The following is a 17927-nucleotide window of genomic DNA, read 5'->3' as shown; positions in this document are numbered from 1 at the left end:
GCCTGTGCCATACACTGCGTGGCCTGTGCCATACACTGCGTGGCCTGTGCAATACACTGCGTGGCCTGTGCTATACACTGCGTGGCCTGTGCTATACACTGCGTGGCCTGTGCTATACACTGCGTGGCCTGTGCTATACACTGCGTGGCCTGTGCTATACACTACGTGGGCTGTTATACGCTATGTGGGCTGTTATACACTCCGTGGCTGTGCTATATACTCCGTGGGCTGTTATATACTACGTGGCTGTGCTATATACTACGTGGGCTGTTATATACTACGTGGCCGGCCGCTTACAATCAGTGACATGCGCAGTCCGGCTGCGAATTGGCGCGGGATTTGAACCACGCTTCGCTAATTGGTCGCGGCTGACCGAATCCTGTGTATTCAATGTATTATTCTAAAATCTTCATAAATAAACTACATACATATTCTAGAATATCCGATGCGTTAGAATCGGGCTACCATCTAGTAGTAGTTATATTCTTGTACATAGGGGCAGTATTATAGTAGTTTTATTCTTGTACATAGGGGCAGTATTATAGTAGTTTTATTCTTGTACATAGGGGCAGTATTATAGTAGTTTTATTCTTGTACATAGGGGCAGTATTATAGTAGTTTTATTCTTGTACATAGGGGCAGTATTATAGTAGTTTTATTCTTGTACATAGGGGCAGTATTATAGTAGTTTTATTCTTGTACATAGGGGCAGTATTATAGTAGTTTTATTCTTGTACATAGGGGCAGTATTATAGTAGTTTTATTCTTGTACATAGGGGCAGTATTATAGTAGTTTTATTCTTGTACATAGGGGCAGTATTATAGTAGTTTTATTCTTGTACATAGGGGCAGTATTATAGTAGTTTTATTCTTGTACCTAGGGGCAGTATTATAGTAGTTTTATTCTTGTACCTAGGGGCAGTATTATAGTAGTTTTATTCTTGTACCTAGGGGCAGTATTATAGTAGTTTTATTCTTGTACCTAGGGGAAGTATTATAGTAGTTTTATTCTTGTACCTAGGGGAAGTATTATAGTAGTTTTATTCTTGTACCTAGGGGCAGTATTATAGTAGTTTTATTCTTCTACCCAGGGGCAGTATTATAGTAGTTTTATTCTTGTACCCAGGGGCAGTATTATAGTAGTTTTATTCTTGTACCTAGGGGCAGTATTATAGTAGTTTTATTCTTGTACATAGGAGCAATATTATAGTAGTTATATTCTTGTACATAGGGGCAGTATTATAGTATATTTTTGTACATAAGGGGCAGTATTATAGTAGTTATATTCTTGTACATATGGGGCAGTATTATAGTAGTTATATTCTTGTATATAGGAGCAGTATTATAGTAGTTATATTCTTGTACATAGGGGGCAGTATTATAGTAGTTATATTCTTGTATATAGGAGCAGTATTATAGTAGTTATATTCTTGTACACAGGGGGCAGTATTGTAGTGGTTATATTTTTGTACATAAGGGGCAGTGCTCCATATATTTCACTTTTTGTATTGAAGAACTGTAATAAATTATCTTTTTGATAATCTAATTTAATGAGAAGCCCCTGTAGTTACTAATGTACTTCTATATCAGACTTGGGGAACTTTAGTTTTGTTGCTCGTGCAGTGAAGGTTGGAATCTGCTGGGACTTTTCTGGAGTTTTAGTTCACTTTCTACCGGTGTTGGACGTATAGTTGTGACAGGCTCCGGCCTCCCGGGGTAACTGGTGATGACGTTTGCTCTGGGCGCAGAGTCGTCTGTACCTCGCTCGTTGACTATGGGGTAAGTCCTGTTGTAATTTACTTCTATCAAATTTCCACACTTTTGTGGGGATATATCTGTATCTTGGAAAGCTGGTGAAAGGGAAATCTCACTTTGTACTAGGCTGATTTACCATTCAGGTGTCTGGGAAAGCTGGGTGACTCCTCACTCCTAGGCTTGTGAATAGTAAGACAGACTAGATATGTTGTTGGCCCAATGTATCAGCAACATCAAGATGACTAAAGGTACCTTCACACTAAGCGACGCTGCAGCGATACATACAACGATGCCGATCGCTGCAGCGTCGCTGTGTGGTCGCTGGAGAGCTGTCACACAGACGGCTCTCCAGCGACCAACGATGCCGAAGTCCCCTGGTAACCAGGGTAAACATCGGGTTACTAAGCGCAGGGCCGCGCTTAGTAACCCGATGTTTACCCTGGTTACCATTGTAAATGTAAAAAAAACAAACAGTACATACTCACCTTCTGCTGTCTGTCACACGTCCCTCGCCGTCTGCTTCCCGCACTGACTGTGATTGCCGGCCGTAAAGTAAAAGCAGAGCACAGCGGTGACGTCACCGCTGTGCTCTGTACGGCCGGCACTGACAGTCAGTGCGGGAAAGAGATGGCGAGGGACGTGTGACAGACAGCAGAAGGTGAGTATGTACTGTTTGGTTTTTTTTACATTTACAATGGTAACCAGGGTAAATATCGGGTTACTAAGCGCAGCCCTGCGCTTAGTAACCTGATGTTTACCCTGGTTACCACTGTAAAACATCGCTGGCATCGTTGCTTTTGGTGTCAAACACGACGATACACGCCGATCTGACGACCAAATAAAGTTCTGAACTTTCAGCAACGACCAGCGATATCACAGCAGGATCCTGATCGCTGCTGCGTGTCAAACACAACGATATCGCTATCCAGGATGCTGCAACGTCACGGATCGCTATCGTTATCGTTGCAAAATCGGTTAGTGTGAAGGTACCTTTAGTAACATAATGAGTCTTTGGGTGGGCTTTCCCTGTAAAATCCCCCTACCTCTACGGATTTCATCATTGCATTGTTACCCACCAAGGGAGTTTAATCATAGTTCTTGATTGTCCAATTTCGGGGTACACAGCAGAGACCACTGCCCCGCGCACCCAACGTCAGGGTGTAATTGCTGTTCTTATGACTCGTCTGTAATTGATGATATTCATCTTTATCAGAAAGAACCTTTCTGTAAACAATTGTCACACACCTGATACATTGTTGCATGAGTGAAATTAAAGGGTTATTCCTCATCTTCATAGACGGGATATTGTCGGAAAGAGCTTGTGAAGACGAGCACTGTTTTAATTTACCGTTCATTAAAATTTTCAGTCGTTCTTGAGAAACACTTTTCTTTTGTTTACATTCACATCTCCATGGGAACCAGCTGTAAACAAAAGAGTAAAGTGTGAGTATCTCTAGAACGGCTGCAAATTGTAACGAGGAGTAAATTGCAAAAGTGCTCAATTTTTTTAAGAATTATCCAACAATATCCACCTAAGAAGACGGGAATATGCCCTGAAAACCCATCCTGACGTCGTCCTGTCTACACTATGGAGCCCCTCTTCACACAGAGACCCCAACCCCTCGTTGTAGCTCCCAGTACCACAGTGGGGATGGGAATTCTCCGCAGCCCATCCCTTGGTCATCAGCAGAACAGCAATCTTTTATTTGCTCATTCCTTAGATAAGATATCTCCACTAGAAAAAACTCACCATCCTCTACCGAGTTACGTCATGACACCCAATACACCCTTCTTGGGGGTCATGTCACCGCCCAGATCAGGATGCATTTTAAAGGGTTAATGAATGTGTTACTCCAGTAACATCCAAAGCTGCATGTAAACAGAGTAGAGTCTCAGCAGCACACAGTATTTCAGCAGATGGGTATATTGACAACACGAGGGCGATTGAGGGCCCTTTAGGCGTCGCTGTGTTGGTTTGTTCACATTATTGCAGTTTTCCAATACGGAACAGATATGGTAAGTGGTGGGTAAGGGATGACTCCGAGGGCAGAGTCCGGTCATAACTGCAGTCACTTGACTTCTTTAAGTTTTCACTCCAGGAGCCGTGACTGTGCGTCATATATTCCATCCAGGGAGGGGTGTGATAGGTAATAATGTATTTGCACTGATCACACATTAAACAAGGTGCGGCCAATTACACCATTAGCTCTCAAACAGGAAAGTTTGGAGTAATGTAGGAGTGAATGGGGGGGGGCGCTATTGCACTAAGGTCTATGGCAAAGAAGTGGTGAAAAAGTGGTACTGCAAGGAGCTGTGAATGCATTAAAATCTTCGCTCCTGCACTTGAAGTCATAGAGAAAATGAGGCTGCACTACTGAAATATCTCACAGTCAGGGGAGTACGGAGAGCCGGTACTGATCCAAGTCACCAGTTACAGTTTTTTTTTTTTTGCTTAGACTGTGCCCATTTTACAGAGGATTAAATCAACTTTTGCTTCAAAATAGTGACCTGCACTTTATTGTTTTTCCACCAGAAAAGGCAAAGTAAAAATGTAAGAAACAAAACACAAAAAAAATTATTTTGGGTTTTTTTTTTTTCTTAACATCTTTCTACTTGTAAAAAAGCTAAATAAATTAAGACTTGAGGTTGCTTCTTTATCCGCGTGCAAAAATCACCAGCGCTGTGAGCGCCATAGATGCGTTTTCCCATTGAAATGGAAGCAAATTTTTACATTGAATCTAAAATAATAATAAAAATACGAAGGTTTTAATTGATTTTATTGCAACAAAGTGTGTAGAAGATTCGCCGTTTTCCCGGCGGTGACGTTACAGACAGTGGTATGGCGGCTTCATAATACTGATCGCAAAGGGACTGGCGATCTCATCACGAGCCGCGTTCTTCATTGCGAAAACAAATCTACGCTAACAAGACGGCGACGAGCGGCCACCGTCCACGGGTCAAGGCACTAAACTTTCTCCTGACTAAAGCCCTTTTAAAAAATAAATATAAAGGTGAGCGATAAAATACATTAAATACAAAGTTTACCCAGGATTCCTAGTGCGTTAGCCCCTTAATGTGCAGCACGAGGCAAGACGAGTGGCAAGAGGCGAAGTCTGGGGGGAGGGATGTGATACCTTATGTAACCAGCAGGGGGATTGCACGGGAACTGGAAACACACAGCGGTTATGGTGACGCTGGAGGGTCGCACGCTCCGCTCTCGTCGGGGGGGGGGGAAGGGGGGGGTCGCGCTTCACTTTCGTCGCACGCTTTGCTCTCTTCGGGGGGGGGGGGGGGGGGCGGCGCTCCGCTCTCGTCGGATGTTGTCTTCCAATATTAGTGACGTATCCGCCATGATGCACGCACAGCTGGTATCATGCACACACATGGTAGAGGCGAGCGGTGCCGAATACGTTGCATGTGCACAAACCTACCGGGACGTGTGCATAATAGCAGCTGAGCGGATCCTGCATGTAACAGAGGCCCCGACGTCCCCGCCGCCCGGATCATGGCAGGATGAGCCTGCGCCGGCTCCATCTCTCCAGAGCAGAGGCTCGGTATACACAGATCAGAACCACGGTGGAGCCGGATCAGTGGCTTCATGGGTCTCCGGGTAAGGAGTGGTATAGGAGGAGGTGAAATAGTTAAATACAGCCGCACGGGTTTGTATTTTCCAGATTGATTCATCCGGTCACGGTGAGGATAATAAGCAGCGTTACTGCGGGGAGGAGAGCGGGCGCCTCCACTGCCTGGACGGTGCTGCCAGTCTCCGGAGATGCCCACGCCTGACACCAGAGAGCACATGTTCTGAGCAGGCACAATGCTGCGGTGTCAGGGCATGCTGGGACTTGCAGTTTATATTGGAGGCCGCTTACCAAACTCCCAAGAATTGCAGCTTATTAAGAATAATGGGATGTGCAAAAACTTCCAACCAGCAGGTGGCGCCACTTTTTTTTTCTTATATACATGGTTAACCCTTGGAGTGCTGTATTCAGGGGCATGTGCAGTAGCTGGTCGGTAGAGACTTCCTCCCTGGATTACCATACCCACACGTCAGCCATAGGTAAGGGATAGATGGAGTCCATGATGGTTTGTGCTGTTCTGCGCGCCCCCTCCGTAGTGTGCCAGTGGCCAGAGATCCCAGTGATCCTCGGCTCGGATAGTTGTCTTTATTGCAAATGTAGAGGCAGATTCTCCTTGTGGACGGACAGACGCTGCCTGATTGGACGGTAAAGTGACGCAGTCCCAGGAAGCGGCGCTCTCTGCTCCGTTCATTGCATTGTGCCCTGCAGTCGAGACCCTCTCAGTGGGCTGTTATTCTGTATCCCACCACAGGGGGCAGCCGACTTGTATGTGAGCAGTCTACACCGGCACCGATCACACTGACACCTCCGATGTTTTGGACAGTCCCAGCGCCTGGACCAGGTCGTCGCTCAGTCCACTCTTCAGGGTTCTTCTCACTGTAAGAATCAGACAGGTCAGCTACTACAACTCCTAGTATGGACCTAAGAGTGGAACACTGGGAGTTTTAGTCCCTGATGGAGGACACTCACAGGATTTCCTATTGGCTCTTGATCGTTTCCGTTCTTTGGGGGCCACCACTCTTGGGTTTGGGTTCTGGGTCACCGACTGCACCAGTCTGTCCATGATCTCGTCTGAGGCGTCCACAGGGGATCCTCCTTGCTCCTCTTTATTTCCCGACAAGTCTGGAGGACTTGCCCGGCCCAAACCTGAAACCGAGAAGAATTGGGTTACGCTGAGAAATTTGGTGGATTGGGAGTCAAGCTTGCTGACTGTTTCCCATAAGTAGCACACGGATTATGATGTGCAGCTCTTACTTCTGACGCCGCGGCTCCGGCGGGTGTGCGGCTCCCCGGAGGAGATCAGCATGTTGGTCATGTTCTCGTGCCCTTCCTCGGATGACTGGGTCTGTAACCTGTTGCTGGTCAACGTGATGTTATTCTCCATCGTCGTCGCTGCTGTTGTGGCCGCGCTGGAGAACTTGGCGGTCTGTGAAGAAGACGTTTCGTAGTCAGTGACCGCGCGCCGCGCTCCGTCCCCCCATCACCTGCACCGCTTACCTCTGTGATCATCCTCCCCCGCGTCTTGTTCCGTTCTCTGTACGCAGCCCTCTTCTGTTTCTGCTGCAGCACTCGCTCTCGCGCTGTCCTGTACTCCAGAGCGAACTCGCTGAGTATTCTGCAGAAACGCGTTATCTTCAGGTCTCTGGCAGAGGAGTAGGAATAGCCCAGATACAGCAAGAAGGAGCGGAACCTGCAGAAAGATGGACAGTGAAAAAAAAATAAATCTGACTTCAAGAAAAGTTTTCAGACGTCGCAAACTGCTTTGGGTGACTTCAGAAAGTCCTAGCTTCTTCCGATTTATCCTGGGGGCACTGTTGCATTAGTTTGTATGGAAGTTATCAGCCACTCGCAGGCCAGTGGTGGAACTACAAGTGGAGTGTAGCAAAAATGCGTCAGTCAGAGTTTGGCAGAGCTCTGGACTATGGATGTGGCCGCTGGACCAGGATCCTACAAATCTAACCGCTCTAAGATTGCAGACACATTTACACGGTTTTTAACCCTTCCTATGTCAGCTCGCTCCCCCTTCTTACCGGTTGAGAATCCTCCGATGCACGATCTTCAGGATGACGATTTTGTCGGTGCTGCTTTTCAGGAAGTCGGTCATTTTGTTCTTTAAGCCGGGTTTTGTCTCGTGTTTGGCAATGACTTTGAGGCTTTCCCAGGATTCCCGGCACCTCTTCTCCAGCTGAGCCAGGCTGTCCGCCAGATCGTCGAAATCCACCTGTTTAAGCAAAGAAACATCCGGATCAACATGGAGCCATAACATTAGACGTGTTTTATGTAAATGACTCAATCCGTTCAGGCATTAGTTTATAACTTTTCCGTTCCTCCTCTGTTTGCCTTCAGAGCATGGGAACATTTTGGTTTTCACCCAAGACTCATTCTGATCTGATACTTCTCACGGAGCCCTTCTCGTTTGTTACAATGTATCACACTCCTGATAGTTTGGCATATTTTATCTTGTGATGATACATTGTAGATAGCTATGTACTTTCTATTCACTGACAACAAGCAGAAGTTTTAAAACACAAGGAAGATCAGAAAGTTGAAGAATTTTTCATTTTGCACTTCTTATGTTTTACTCTAAGTAGCACAAGAGGGCGAAGAATATAGGATTGGGCTTGTCTAAGTGGAAGGATTCAGACTTGTTTGTCTTTGCATGGGTCTCTATTTTGTCAGTCGCAGAGTCTGCCAAGATCACCTTACCATAGGACTCAGTCACAGAGGCAGCTGAGATCACCTCACCATAGGACTCAGTCGCAGGGGCTGCAGTCATCACCTGACCATAGGACTCAGTTGCAGAGGCACCTGACCATAGGACTCACCTTTGACGATCGAGTGATGGCTGCTATTTCAGAGTACAGGTCGGAGGTGTCTGGGAACTTCTCGATGACTATGTTACACATGTGGTGGAGGAGCGTCTGTCTGTGAACAGTGTCCTTCACCTCTGAGACCTTCTCCAAGTAACCGAGATCAAAGCCCTTGGCCTGAGAAGAGGGAGACATAAGTGCGGATAAACGTCACTGACTGCAGGGGTAAAATACAGAGGTATTGTGAGAAGTATGTGCCGAGGGATTGGGGGGAATATTGATCACAAGATCTGACGGCTGTCAGCACTTAGGTTTGTTCAGGTATTGAAGGGGTTGTACCTCTTCAGAAAATTCTGGTCAGAAAAGAACAAAAAAAACAAACAACAAATAAACCATGCTTTAATTTCCAACGCCGATTTTCTGCCGCTGCTCCCGATGTCTGTTATTAGCTGCCGTGCTGAATCGGTGAGCTCTGCCTGTATAGGCAAAACACCCCAGCTTTAACTGATTGGCTGCAGCCAATAACAGACACTGTTAGAAACTCGGTGATGGACCTGGAGAGAGTGAGTAAAGCGCTTTTTTTCCTTCTTATATTTATTTATTTTAACCAAACTGCAGACAGGGGATAGAAGTTTTCTGAAAAGGGACAACTCCTTTAAAGTTACTTACTTCTGTAGTCGCCAGTGACTTAATGTCATTAGGACTAATAATAATGTGACATCGCAGCAGAGTGGTTGCCGCCATAAACACAGGCGTAATATCCATTATAATGGTAATTATCACCTGCACATCTCACAGTGTGGAGGTACAGGCGAGGGAGAAGGGCGCCGACAAGGGAGAAGGGCGCAGGTGAGGGAGAGCCGCGCAGACTTACACTTGAGCAGTTCAGGAAATTCCCGACAGCCAGCAGCGAGGCCAGGATCACCTTGAAAGTCTTATTCTTCGACAGCTGCTCCATCCCCAGCTTCAGGTCAAACAGCGGCTCTGCAATTTCCTGCGAGAAGAACCATCAGGACAGTTAGTGATCCCTGTAGAGCGTAAGCTCTGCTGCGCAATATCACAGGAAGGCAAAGTCTGATCATCTGCAAAGTCTCCAGCGCTAAATTGCTCCTGATAATCTTCTTCCCCACAAGGATTTTTTTCCTATCTGATGGTCTGCAAAAACACAGTAAAAACGCCGGATCACTATAAACAGGATGCCTCCCTCCTCCTCGTCCTGCTGGGACACAGTCTCTGGGGCTTTAACTTGTGCACCGAGCCCCCGGGAGCAGCGGATACGACAGCTCCCAAAGGGGGCTTCTTCAGCTAAAAAGATTTCCTAGTCTGCAAATGCATAAGCAAATCTACGCCTCTTGTGGATTTTGGCCGATTTTTTGCAGTAAATCCGGCACGTGCGATTCTATCAGGAATTTTTGCTGGCATACGCCATATACCCCCGTGTGTGTTTATCCACCGCTTCCTACGTGGTCACCCGCCCAATGTTAAAGAGGATTTGGCCAAACCAAGAACCCCCACCGAGCAGCGGAGTCTACCTTCTCCATGGTCTCATAATCCAACTTGAAGGCCCAGAGCTGGAGGCGGGAGGTGAGGCCACTGATGGAGGACAGGGTGAGCAGGAACTGTTCTGCCGATCCCAAGGGGATGTCAGGGTTGGCGATCGTTGCGTCCTGGATCTTCTGCTTCTCCTCCTCAGTTGGGACCATGGTGAGGATTTTCTGCAGGAAGAGATGAACACGATATACATATATCCCCCATGGCGGCAGTGTCGGGGGGTCTATAGCAGGACATGGGCTTTACCTCGATCCCCTCTTTGTTGATTGCGTACTCGTCGAAGTTCAGGATGGCCGTCTTGATGATGTGGACCGTGGGGAGCACCGTGAGGCCGATGTTGATGGCGTTGCTTCTTTTGGGGTCCAGCACAACCAGGGCCTGTTTCTTTACATCTCCCCCTTTCTGTAAGAACCAAGGTAAACAATAATAATCTACCGCGCAGGGTCCGGGGAAGACTGACATGATATAATGGTGGGGTCCCACCGATTACAGATATGGAGGACCCCGACCCATCCTCACCGGTAACTGCTGGCAGTATAAGGACGGTGCCACTTCATACAGCGCCCACTGACAAAACCCCTCGTGAATGGGGACGGGGGTCCATCGCACTAATGACTATTTGAGTCCCAGCTGTCAATCCATTACCTTTTATTCCTGTATAATTATGGGGGCTTTATGCAAGGAGGGGGGGGAAATATTCCTACAGATTGATTGTGCGTTATCAGAGAAACATGTCTGCTTCCTTCTGCTGTCCATCGCTGTGTGCGATGTCAGGTCAGACTATCTGGTCGCCATGTCTAGGGGACACACGCTTACGACCGCCCCAGACTTTGGGAATGCGGGGATACAAGTGGTCGGACCCCGCCATGATCCCACTATCTGGATTAGACGTAGTAACCCATCACACCGTCTCACCTTGGAAGTAACGAGTTCTTTGGCTTTAGACTCAAAAAGATGTTCCAGTTTCTCGGTGTCCACGCTGATCTTGTCCAGCGACTCCCACAAAGTGCCTTTGCCGAACTTCCCGCGACTGCTGCCGTCCGTGTCCTTCACCTCCTTCCAAAACAGCTTCACCGTCTTCCTCTTCTTGTTTAGTGTTGAGGTAGAGGAGTCCGGTGCGACGGTGCTAAAGCTGGGGGGTGCAGGAGGCGGCGGAGGGAAATGGGGGCTCCTTCCCAATGGTGGTGGACACATTGGAGGAGGAGGGATGGGAGCAGGAAAACCAGGACAACTGCCAAGTGGTGGCGGAGGAGGCGGCGGTGGAAGGGGCAAACCTGAAATGGACGTCGAAGAAGAATGATTTACATTGGGGAATCGGGAAGGTGCAATGGTCTCTGCGGCCTCGAAGTCAAGGACATCGAAATCCTCCTCCTCGCACAAGTCCGTGAAGTCCAAGTCTTTAATCTTCAGGTCTATCTGTGGGGGGTGTGGAGTTTGCTCCCATAAAGTCTCAGCAGGTTTCTTGAAGGGGGTCATGAGGGTCTTCTCCAGGTTCTTGGCGTTTGTTTCGGCATCGATGCTGTACTGGGCCCTCACACCTTTCCGGGAGTCTGAGCCATTCTCTACGGGCACTTTGGTGGGAGACGTCTCGGGTTCGAAAATTTCCGTCCTGACTGTTGGAGGTCTCTTGTCTCTCGGGGGCTTCCCTGGGTCAGAAGACACTGCGTTCTTTGCATTGAGAATTTCGGTTTCGGTCTCGCTCTGCTTTTTTGTATAGAGCATGTCCAGCATGAACTTCTTAGAGCTGCTCCGGTCCATGGTTGGTGGAAGGGAGACCTCGGGACTTACTGCAGGGGAAGAAGAAGAAGAGGGTCGTCAGCAATGTCGTCTACTTAATTACCAAAATGCCCAATCTTCCTGCAGTTCGTTCTGGTCCCATTGCAAACATGGAAAGTTTGTAAATTTTGCTAATAAACTAATACAAAGGGATACGATTCATACGGCGTGTCCTTCATCTACGCACGAGGCGGTGCACACAATGGCTGGGCCGTTTCGCTTTTAGCACCAAGGTGAATTGATTTCTGGCACCATAGCTCTGGTTGGTCCACCAGATACTACTGCGCTGATGTCATGTGACCGCTGCTGACAATCACCTGACTCCGTATAGTAGATGCCAATATGACCGTTAAGGTCAGCGATTGGCAGCAGCAGCCCCGTGCCATCGCCTTAACGGGTTACACTAGTTCATATGCAACAATTTGCACCCTACAATTAGCTCCTAAAACAACTACAAGGTGCAAGTAGTCAGACCGACACAATGTGGCAGGAATTATGAACGACAGAAGTGGCAGGAATTGTGAACGACAGAAGTGACGTCATCGCTGCAGGACCAGGGGGCTTAAACAGGTCAGTTATATTACGACACCAAGCTTTTTTTTTTTTTTTTTTTTTACACCCCCTTTAAGAGCAGGAACCCAGTTTCCCCCCCTGTGTGATTTCTGGAGACGCGGAGCCTCGTGCATGCAGCGCCACCGTGTCTTGCCTGGTTCTGCTTCAGGCTCCTCTCGGTCTCCTCCTTTCTCCTCTCTCTCCAAGGTGCTGCTAGCGGAGGAATCGCTGGACCCCGAGCACAATTCTTTCTCATTCACACTGTCATTTTTCTCTTCCTTCTCACTCAGATCCCCTTTTCCTGTGTCCAACAGAGGGGCGGGCAGTGGTTACTCGTCGGCCCATGCGCGGGCAACCCTCCGCATGCTGACAAACGTAGTGCGCCGTGCATGCAGGTGAAAGGCTGAGCATGTGTGTATTATAGGTACGTGCTTAAGAGGGGGCGGGTCAGTACTAAGCAGGGGTGGGGTTATCATGCAGGTGGGAGGAGTTAGTCACGGAAAAGAGGATATAAAAATATACCTACGCTTACCCAATATTATCAGGATTCCTGCAAAGCTTTACATTTATCCATGCAAAAAAAATAAATAATGCATTATGCAAGCTATCCGCCATAATGGAGGCTGCACAGGCACAAATAAGCAAATGCGTCAAGTGACTATTAAAGGGAATGTCCGATATGGCCTCCATATGGGATTTGCACCTATAGCTTGCATTATGACAGTGCCTGTGCAGCCGTTCCTGTCTGGGGGGCTTCATACGGTTGTGCCCCTTCTATCCGGCTGGCTCCCCTGTAATAAGAATGGCCAGGCAGGTTATAACTTACTCTCCTCTCCGCTGCCAAAATCATCTACCCCGGAGCTGTCTGTGTTCTGAGCCGGAGAGGTTTCGTCATCGGAGTCGCCCCCGTTCCGCACGGCTTCGGCCAGCACCTCCTGTCTACCTTTAGACAGCGCCGACATCTTCTCCAGCTCAGTGGCGGCCAAATTCTCCAGAAATCGGTTTCTGAAACGACACGTTGGTAAAAATGAGCTGAGGCGTCCGGACATTACTCATCCAGTATTCACTTCTGATTCTTCTCACAGCTGAAGGTTTGTTACAATTGTATCCAATCCTCTGTGAGACAAATAATAAATGCATACAATGTAACAAATTCATCAGACTTGTGCTGATGAGTTCCCCTCAGGCAGGATTGTCCAGACTGGACGCAATTGTACCAAACCCTCAGCTGTAAAGAGGAATTAGATCTGTGATCGTTTTCAACCTCGGCTTCTAGACATTCGCTGACAGCAAGCAGTGATCCTAAAACTGAAGCTTGCGAGATTGTACAAGCCGAAAACCGTGAGGAATTTAGTAAATATTCTGCAGATTGGAAATTTTCATTATTATTATTAGAGAGGACGACGCAGGGAGATTTTTACGCATTTTCTGTAGGTCGCCGACATGCGCTCCTTGCTGCCCTAAGACATCGGTCCTATCGGGGTGGGGGGGGGGGGGGGGGGGGACACTGATCGCAAAATATTCGCTACGTCCCCCCCATCCTGGAGCAGATATTTAAAACACTTACTGGAATTTCTTCAGGATGGGTTTGTCCCCAAACACGTGATGATTGTTGTCCTCCCTGCAGGAAGAATTGGTTATCAGGGGGTAACGGACGGGAGAGACACGCGGCATGCCACACGCGGGTTACGGGATAAGTAGCGGGGGCATGCGTCCTGAACGCCGGCCATGTGGACGGGGGTCTTACTTTACAATCTGATCATTTCATCACGTTTTCTCGTACTTTGACAATTCTGCTTTTACAACTTTTTTTTTGCTACTTGGAAACCATCAGCAAGCTGCTGCTGACGGATTTGTGGTTGTTATGAGTCTCCATTCAGCATTTTGGGTGTGAAAAAAAAAAAAAAAAAAAATGTCGTGGACGCTATTGGGTGATGCATCCGTCACTCAGCTTTTCTAGGGTCCTGAGTGGCCTCTGCCTCATTATGTCGTATTATGCGAGGGGCTTCTGCTGCATAACAGGTCCTTAAGGAGTGAGGACCCCTTTAGGGGCAGTAATGGCGGCCCCATCGGTGGGCACCCAGCTTTCCCTGAATCTGCGGACAATGGAAAAGCTTTTTCGGGTACGCCATATATGGATTTAACTTTGCTGGGACAATGGAGGGTTAATGTCGCTGCCGCTATTGTTCTCTTCTATCACACATTTAAGGGTGGGGGGGAATGGCTTATAGTTAGAATCTTGTGGAAGATGAAACCGGTGAGAAAAGGGTTAATGCAAGGAAAACGCAGAATTAGGACGTGACGTAAACCCAAAACACACAAACAAGGGGCGATGGTGGCGGTGCAATCACTGGCGCCGGATTATTAGGTCAGATGATTTCATAGCAAAACGAGCCTCTAAGCATCGTCCGGACGTAGGAGGCAGCTGCCCGTAGGGGCACAGATATGGCAACACAAGGGTTAAGAGGGGGCACTCACTCTCTGGGCACTTACCAAACAGGGTCTGTTTGGTTCATTCTGGAAAGGAAAGGGTTAATGTTAAGAGTTAACGACAGAGTTGTCTGGACCCCAGATACTGAAGATAAAGGGGTAAAAGACCCTGCATAGAGACAAGTGCTACTGACTGGGGGTCCATCATTCACCTTCAAGATCTCCGCTTGCTGTCGGCGGACTAAAACATTCTGGTCCTGTCCACACTTCTCACAGCTGATAATTGTATCCAGGATGCAGCATCCAACTGTGACAAACCTGCAGCTGTGCGAGCAGGACGGGGTCAGGATGGGGTTCGGCCTCACAGACCAGAAACAGATCTTGAAAATGGTGAAAGGCGGGGAAACTTTCATTATACGAATGAGATGATGAGGCTACAGAGGTGCGCTGTGATAAAAGGATGAGCAGAACTTCAGATGGTGAGGGTCCAACCACAGAGACCCCAATAAGGCACAGACAGAGAATACCAGGGCCACATTACCAACAGTGCAGAGAAGGAGGATACCCGGCCCACCATTACCAACAGTGCAGAGACAGAGGACACCTGGCCCACCATTACCAACAGTGCAGAGAAGGAGGATGCCCGGCCCACCATTACCAACAGTGCAGAGACGGAGGACACCTGGCCCACCATTACCAACAGTGCAGAGAAGGAGGATGCCCGGCCCACCATTACCAACAGTGCAGAGACGGAGGACACCCAGCCCACCATTACCAACAGTTCACAGAAGGAGGACGCCCGGCCCACCATTACCAACAGTTCACAGAAGGAGGACGCCCGGCCCACCATTACCAACAGTTCACAGAAGGAGGACGCCCGGCCCACCATTACTAACAGTGCAGAGACAGAGGACACCTGGCCCACCATTACTAACAGTGCAGAGACAGAGGACACCCGACCCACCATTATGAACAGTGCAGAGACTGAGGACACCCGACCCACCATTATGAACAGTGCAGAGACTGAGGACAACTGGCCCACCATTACCAACAGTGCAGAGACGGAGGATGCCCAACCCACCATTACCTTTGTGAGCAGACTGAGTTGGTCACCCTCCATTGCAGGCTATAGGAGATCCAGATAGAAAGTTCAGGCACTTCTCTGATGGTAATGGTGGGCAGGGTACCTTCATTCTTTCTGGTAGCCCACCCAGCGAGAGCCGCTGTACGCCCCCACCTCGCAGTACTCCCATGCTCCGTGTCTTACACTCGCTCCTTTTGGATTCTGTAGGATTTCTGCACAATGGCCATTGATCTGAGCTTGTAATCCGGGAGCGGGGACCGGTGCTGCACCCACCACAGAAGCGGCTCCTGGCCCTCGCACCTCCGGGACCCCATGTCCTCCTGACCACAGCAGGACTCACCATCACATCTTGTCTGCGGGAAGAGGCCGAGGTCCTGAATAGAGGCCTGTGGAGCTCGCTCCGGCCACTACTATGGTAACAAGCGCAAGACAAAAGGTTCCCCCTCTCCACTCCCAGCCCCCTTTCTGGGAACTTTACAAGAGCAGACAGCAACAGCCCAGCGGTTTACAGCCTGACCGGTCGCCAGGACCCGATGATCACGTCAGCGGCACAGTACCGCTGTAATACTCTGTGCTGCTTATAGTCACACACGCCTATCAACACAGCCACAAGAGAAACAAATACTCTATAATCACTTAGGCCTGTCCCACACGTTCAGATAATTCCGGTACCGGAAAAAAACAGTACCGGAATTATCCGTGTCCGTGTGCCCCTGCGTTTCTGTGGCACATCAGTGTGGCACACGTGTGCCTCCCGTGTGCCCACTAGGTACCACACGTACCGTGCAGGAGACAGCGCTAAAGTTTAGCGCTGTCCCCTGCATCGTGCTGAAGCCGCGATTCATATCTTCTGTGCAGCAGCGTTTGCTGTAAAGAAGATATGAATAATCCATTTTTTTAGTGGTATTTCGTGTTTAAAATTAAGCTCCATGTCCCCACCCCCTGTGCGCCCCCCCCCGCTGTTCTGAAAATACTCACCCGGCTCCCTCGTTGGCTGTCGCTGCTTCCTGTCCTGGCCGCACCTTCTACTATATGCGGTCACGTGGTGCGACTCATTTACAGTAATGAATATGTGGCTTCACCCCTATGGGAGGTGGAGCCGCATATTCATGACTGTAATCGGCGGCCCCACGTGACCGCATACAGTAGAAGGTGCGGCCAGGACAGGAAGCAGCGACAGCCAACGAGGGAGCCGGGTGAGCATTTTCAGAACAGCGGGGGGGCGCACAGGGGGTGGGGACATGGAGCTTAATTTTAAACACGAAATACCACTAAAAAAATGGATTATTCATATCTTCTTTACAGCAAACGCTGCTGCACAGAAGATATGAATCGCGGCTTCAGCACCATGTGGGGGGGACAGCGCTTACTGGAGCGCTGTCTCCTGCACGGCACACGGAGAATGTCCGTGTGCGGTACGTGTTTTACACGGACCCATTGACTTTAATGGGTCCATGTAATACGTGCGCTCCCACGAACACTGACATGTCTCCGTGTTTGGCACACGGAGACACGGTCCGCAAAAAATCAATGACATCTGCACAGATGCATTGATTTTAATGTGTCTACGTGTGTCAGTGGCTCCGGTACGTGAGGAAATTGTCACCTCACGTACCGGAGCCACTGACGTGTGAAACCGGCCTAACAACCAGTCTTGTATGAAAAAAGTTCATGAAAAGTTTATTAACGTCCTGCTTTAGTTTCTCAGCATTTCTAGAACATTTTAGGGTTAAAGTTGCTTCCACCCTCTATTATTTCCATAGGAAAAAAAAGGATTATGTCTGATACCCGTCACTGATGTGATTTTTATAAGCCGCAATGTTCTTTAGTCACTACTTACTTAAATATACTCCGGTCACTGACTATGGGGGTCTTTTCCACCTCCGGGGGGGATTTGGACAGGCAGATGTTGGCGGAGCTGCTGTGCGTGCTGCCGCTCTCGGGGGTCGGTCTGTAAGGCGAGAACATGGAGAGGTTTAGTAACGCAACGCACAAATGTGAGCGCTAATATCACCGAACGCAAGAGAATTTAAAAAAAAAAAAAAAAAAAAAAAAAGAGACTTTAGGTCTCTGTTACAAAAAGTTTTTTTTTTTTTTTTTAAAGTTTGTTGTAAAGTTGCACAATTTTTTATTTTTTTTTTTAAATAAAACTCAACTCCAGCAGCATTGTATCACCTCAGCTGGACACTAGGGGGCGGCATAGCAGTATATTTAGGAAAATGTCCCCATGGAAAGGGACAAATGGGGAAACTTCACAAGAAAAAGATTTGTAATATTTTTCTGCAATGCAAAAAGTTAGCAATCACCAGAAAAGAAAAAAAAAATTTTTTGTAAAAGACCCCAATGTGACACGAATTGTGGTGGCATATTTCGCTGCACAGTGAGCAC

General features: G+C 48.2%; 1 protein-coding gene across 5 annotated transcripts in view; it reads right to left on the bottom strand.

Annotated features, from left to right (window-relative positions):
* Positions 1–4514: 4514 nt before the first annotated feature.
* Positions 4515–17927, bottom strand: part of FHOD1 (formin homology 2 domain containing 1) — a 65884-nt gene continuing 52471 nt past the window's right edge. For 2 of the 5 annotated variants that reach the window (XM_077288786.1, XM_077288787.1), the window contains 15 exons: positions 17380–17490; positions 14519–14542; positions 13593–13646; positions 12852–13030; positions 12180–12326; positions 10613–11484; positions 9944–10099; positions 9679–9861; positions 9021–9140; positions 8162–8323; positions 7367–7557; positions 6834–7026; positions 6591–6762; positions 6306–6482; positions 4515–6212 (listed from right to left, as the gene is read on the bottom strand). In XM_077288786.1, coding sequence (XP_077144901.1) covers positions 6130–6212; positions 6306–6482; positions 6591–6762; positions 6834–7026; positions 7367–7557; positions 8162–8323; positions 9021–9140; positions 9679–9861; positions 9944–10099; positions 10613–11484; positions 12180–12326; positions 12852–13030; positions 13593–13646; positions 14519–14542; positions 17380–17490 — 2824 coding nt within the window. In that variant the 3' untranslated portion in view covers positions 4515–6129. The remainder of the gene's footprint in view (positions 6213–6305; positions 6483–6590; positions 6763–6833; positions 7027–7366; positions 7558–8161; positions 8324–9020; positions 9141–9678; positions 9862–9943; positions 10100–10612; positions 11485–12179; positions 12327–12851; positions 13031–13592; positions 13647–14518; positions 14543–17379; positions 17491–17927) is intronic. The other 3 variants (XM_077288790.1, XM_077288788.1, XM_077288789.1) reach the window with 2 other exon arrangements.

Source organism: Ranitomeya variabilis, chromosome 2, assembly GCF_051348905.1.
Source record: "Ranitomeya variabilis isolate aRanVar5 chromosome 2, aRanVar5.hap1, whole genome shotgun sequence".
NCBI classification, from domain to species: domain Eukaryota; kingdom Metazoa; phylum Chordata; class Amphibia; order Anura; family Dendrobatidae; genus Ranitomeya; species Ranitomeya variabilis.
The sequence above is the reverse complement of the archived record's forward strand: the minus strand, read 5'-3'. Positions and strand labels throughout refer to the sequence as shown.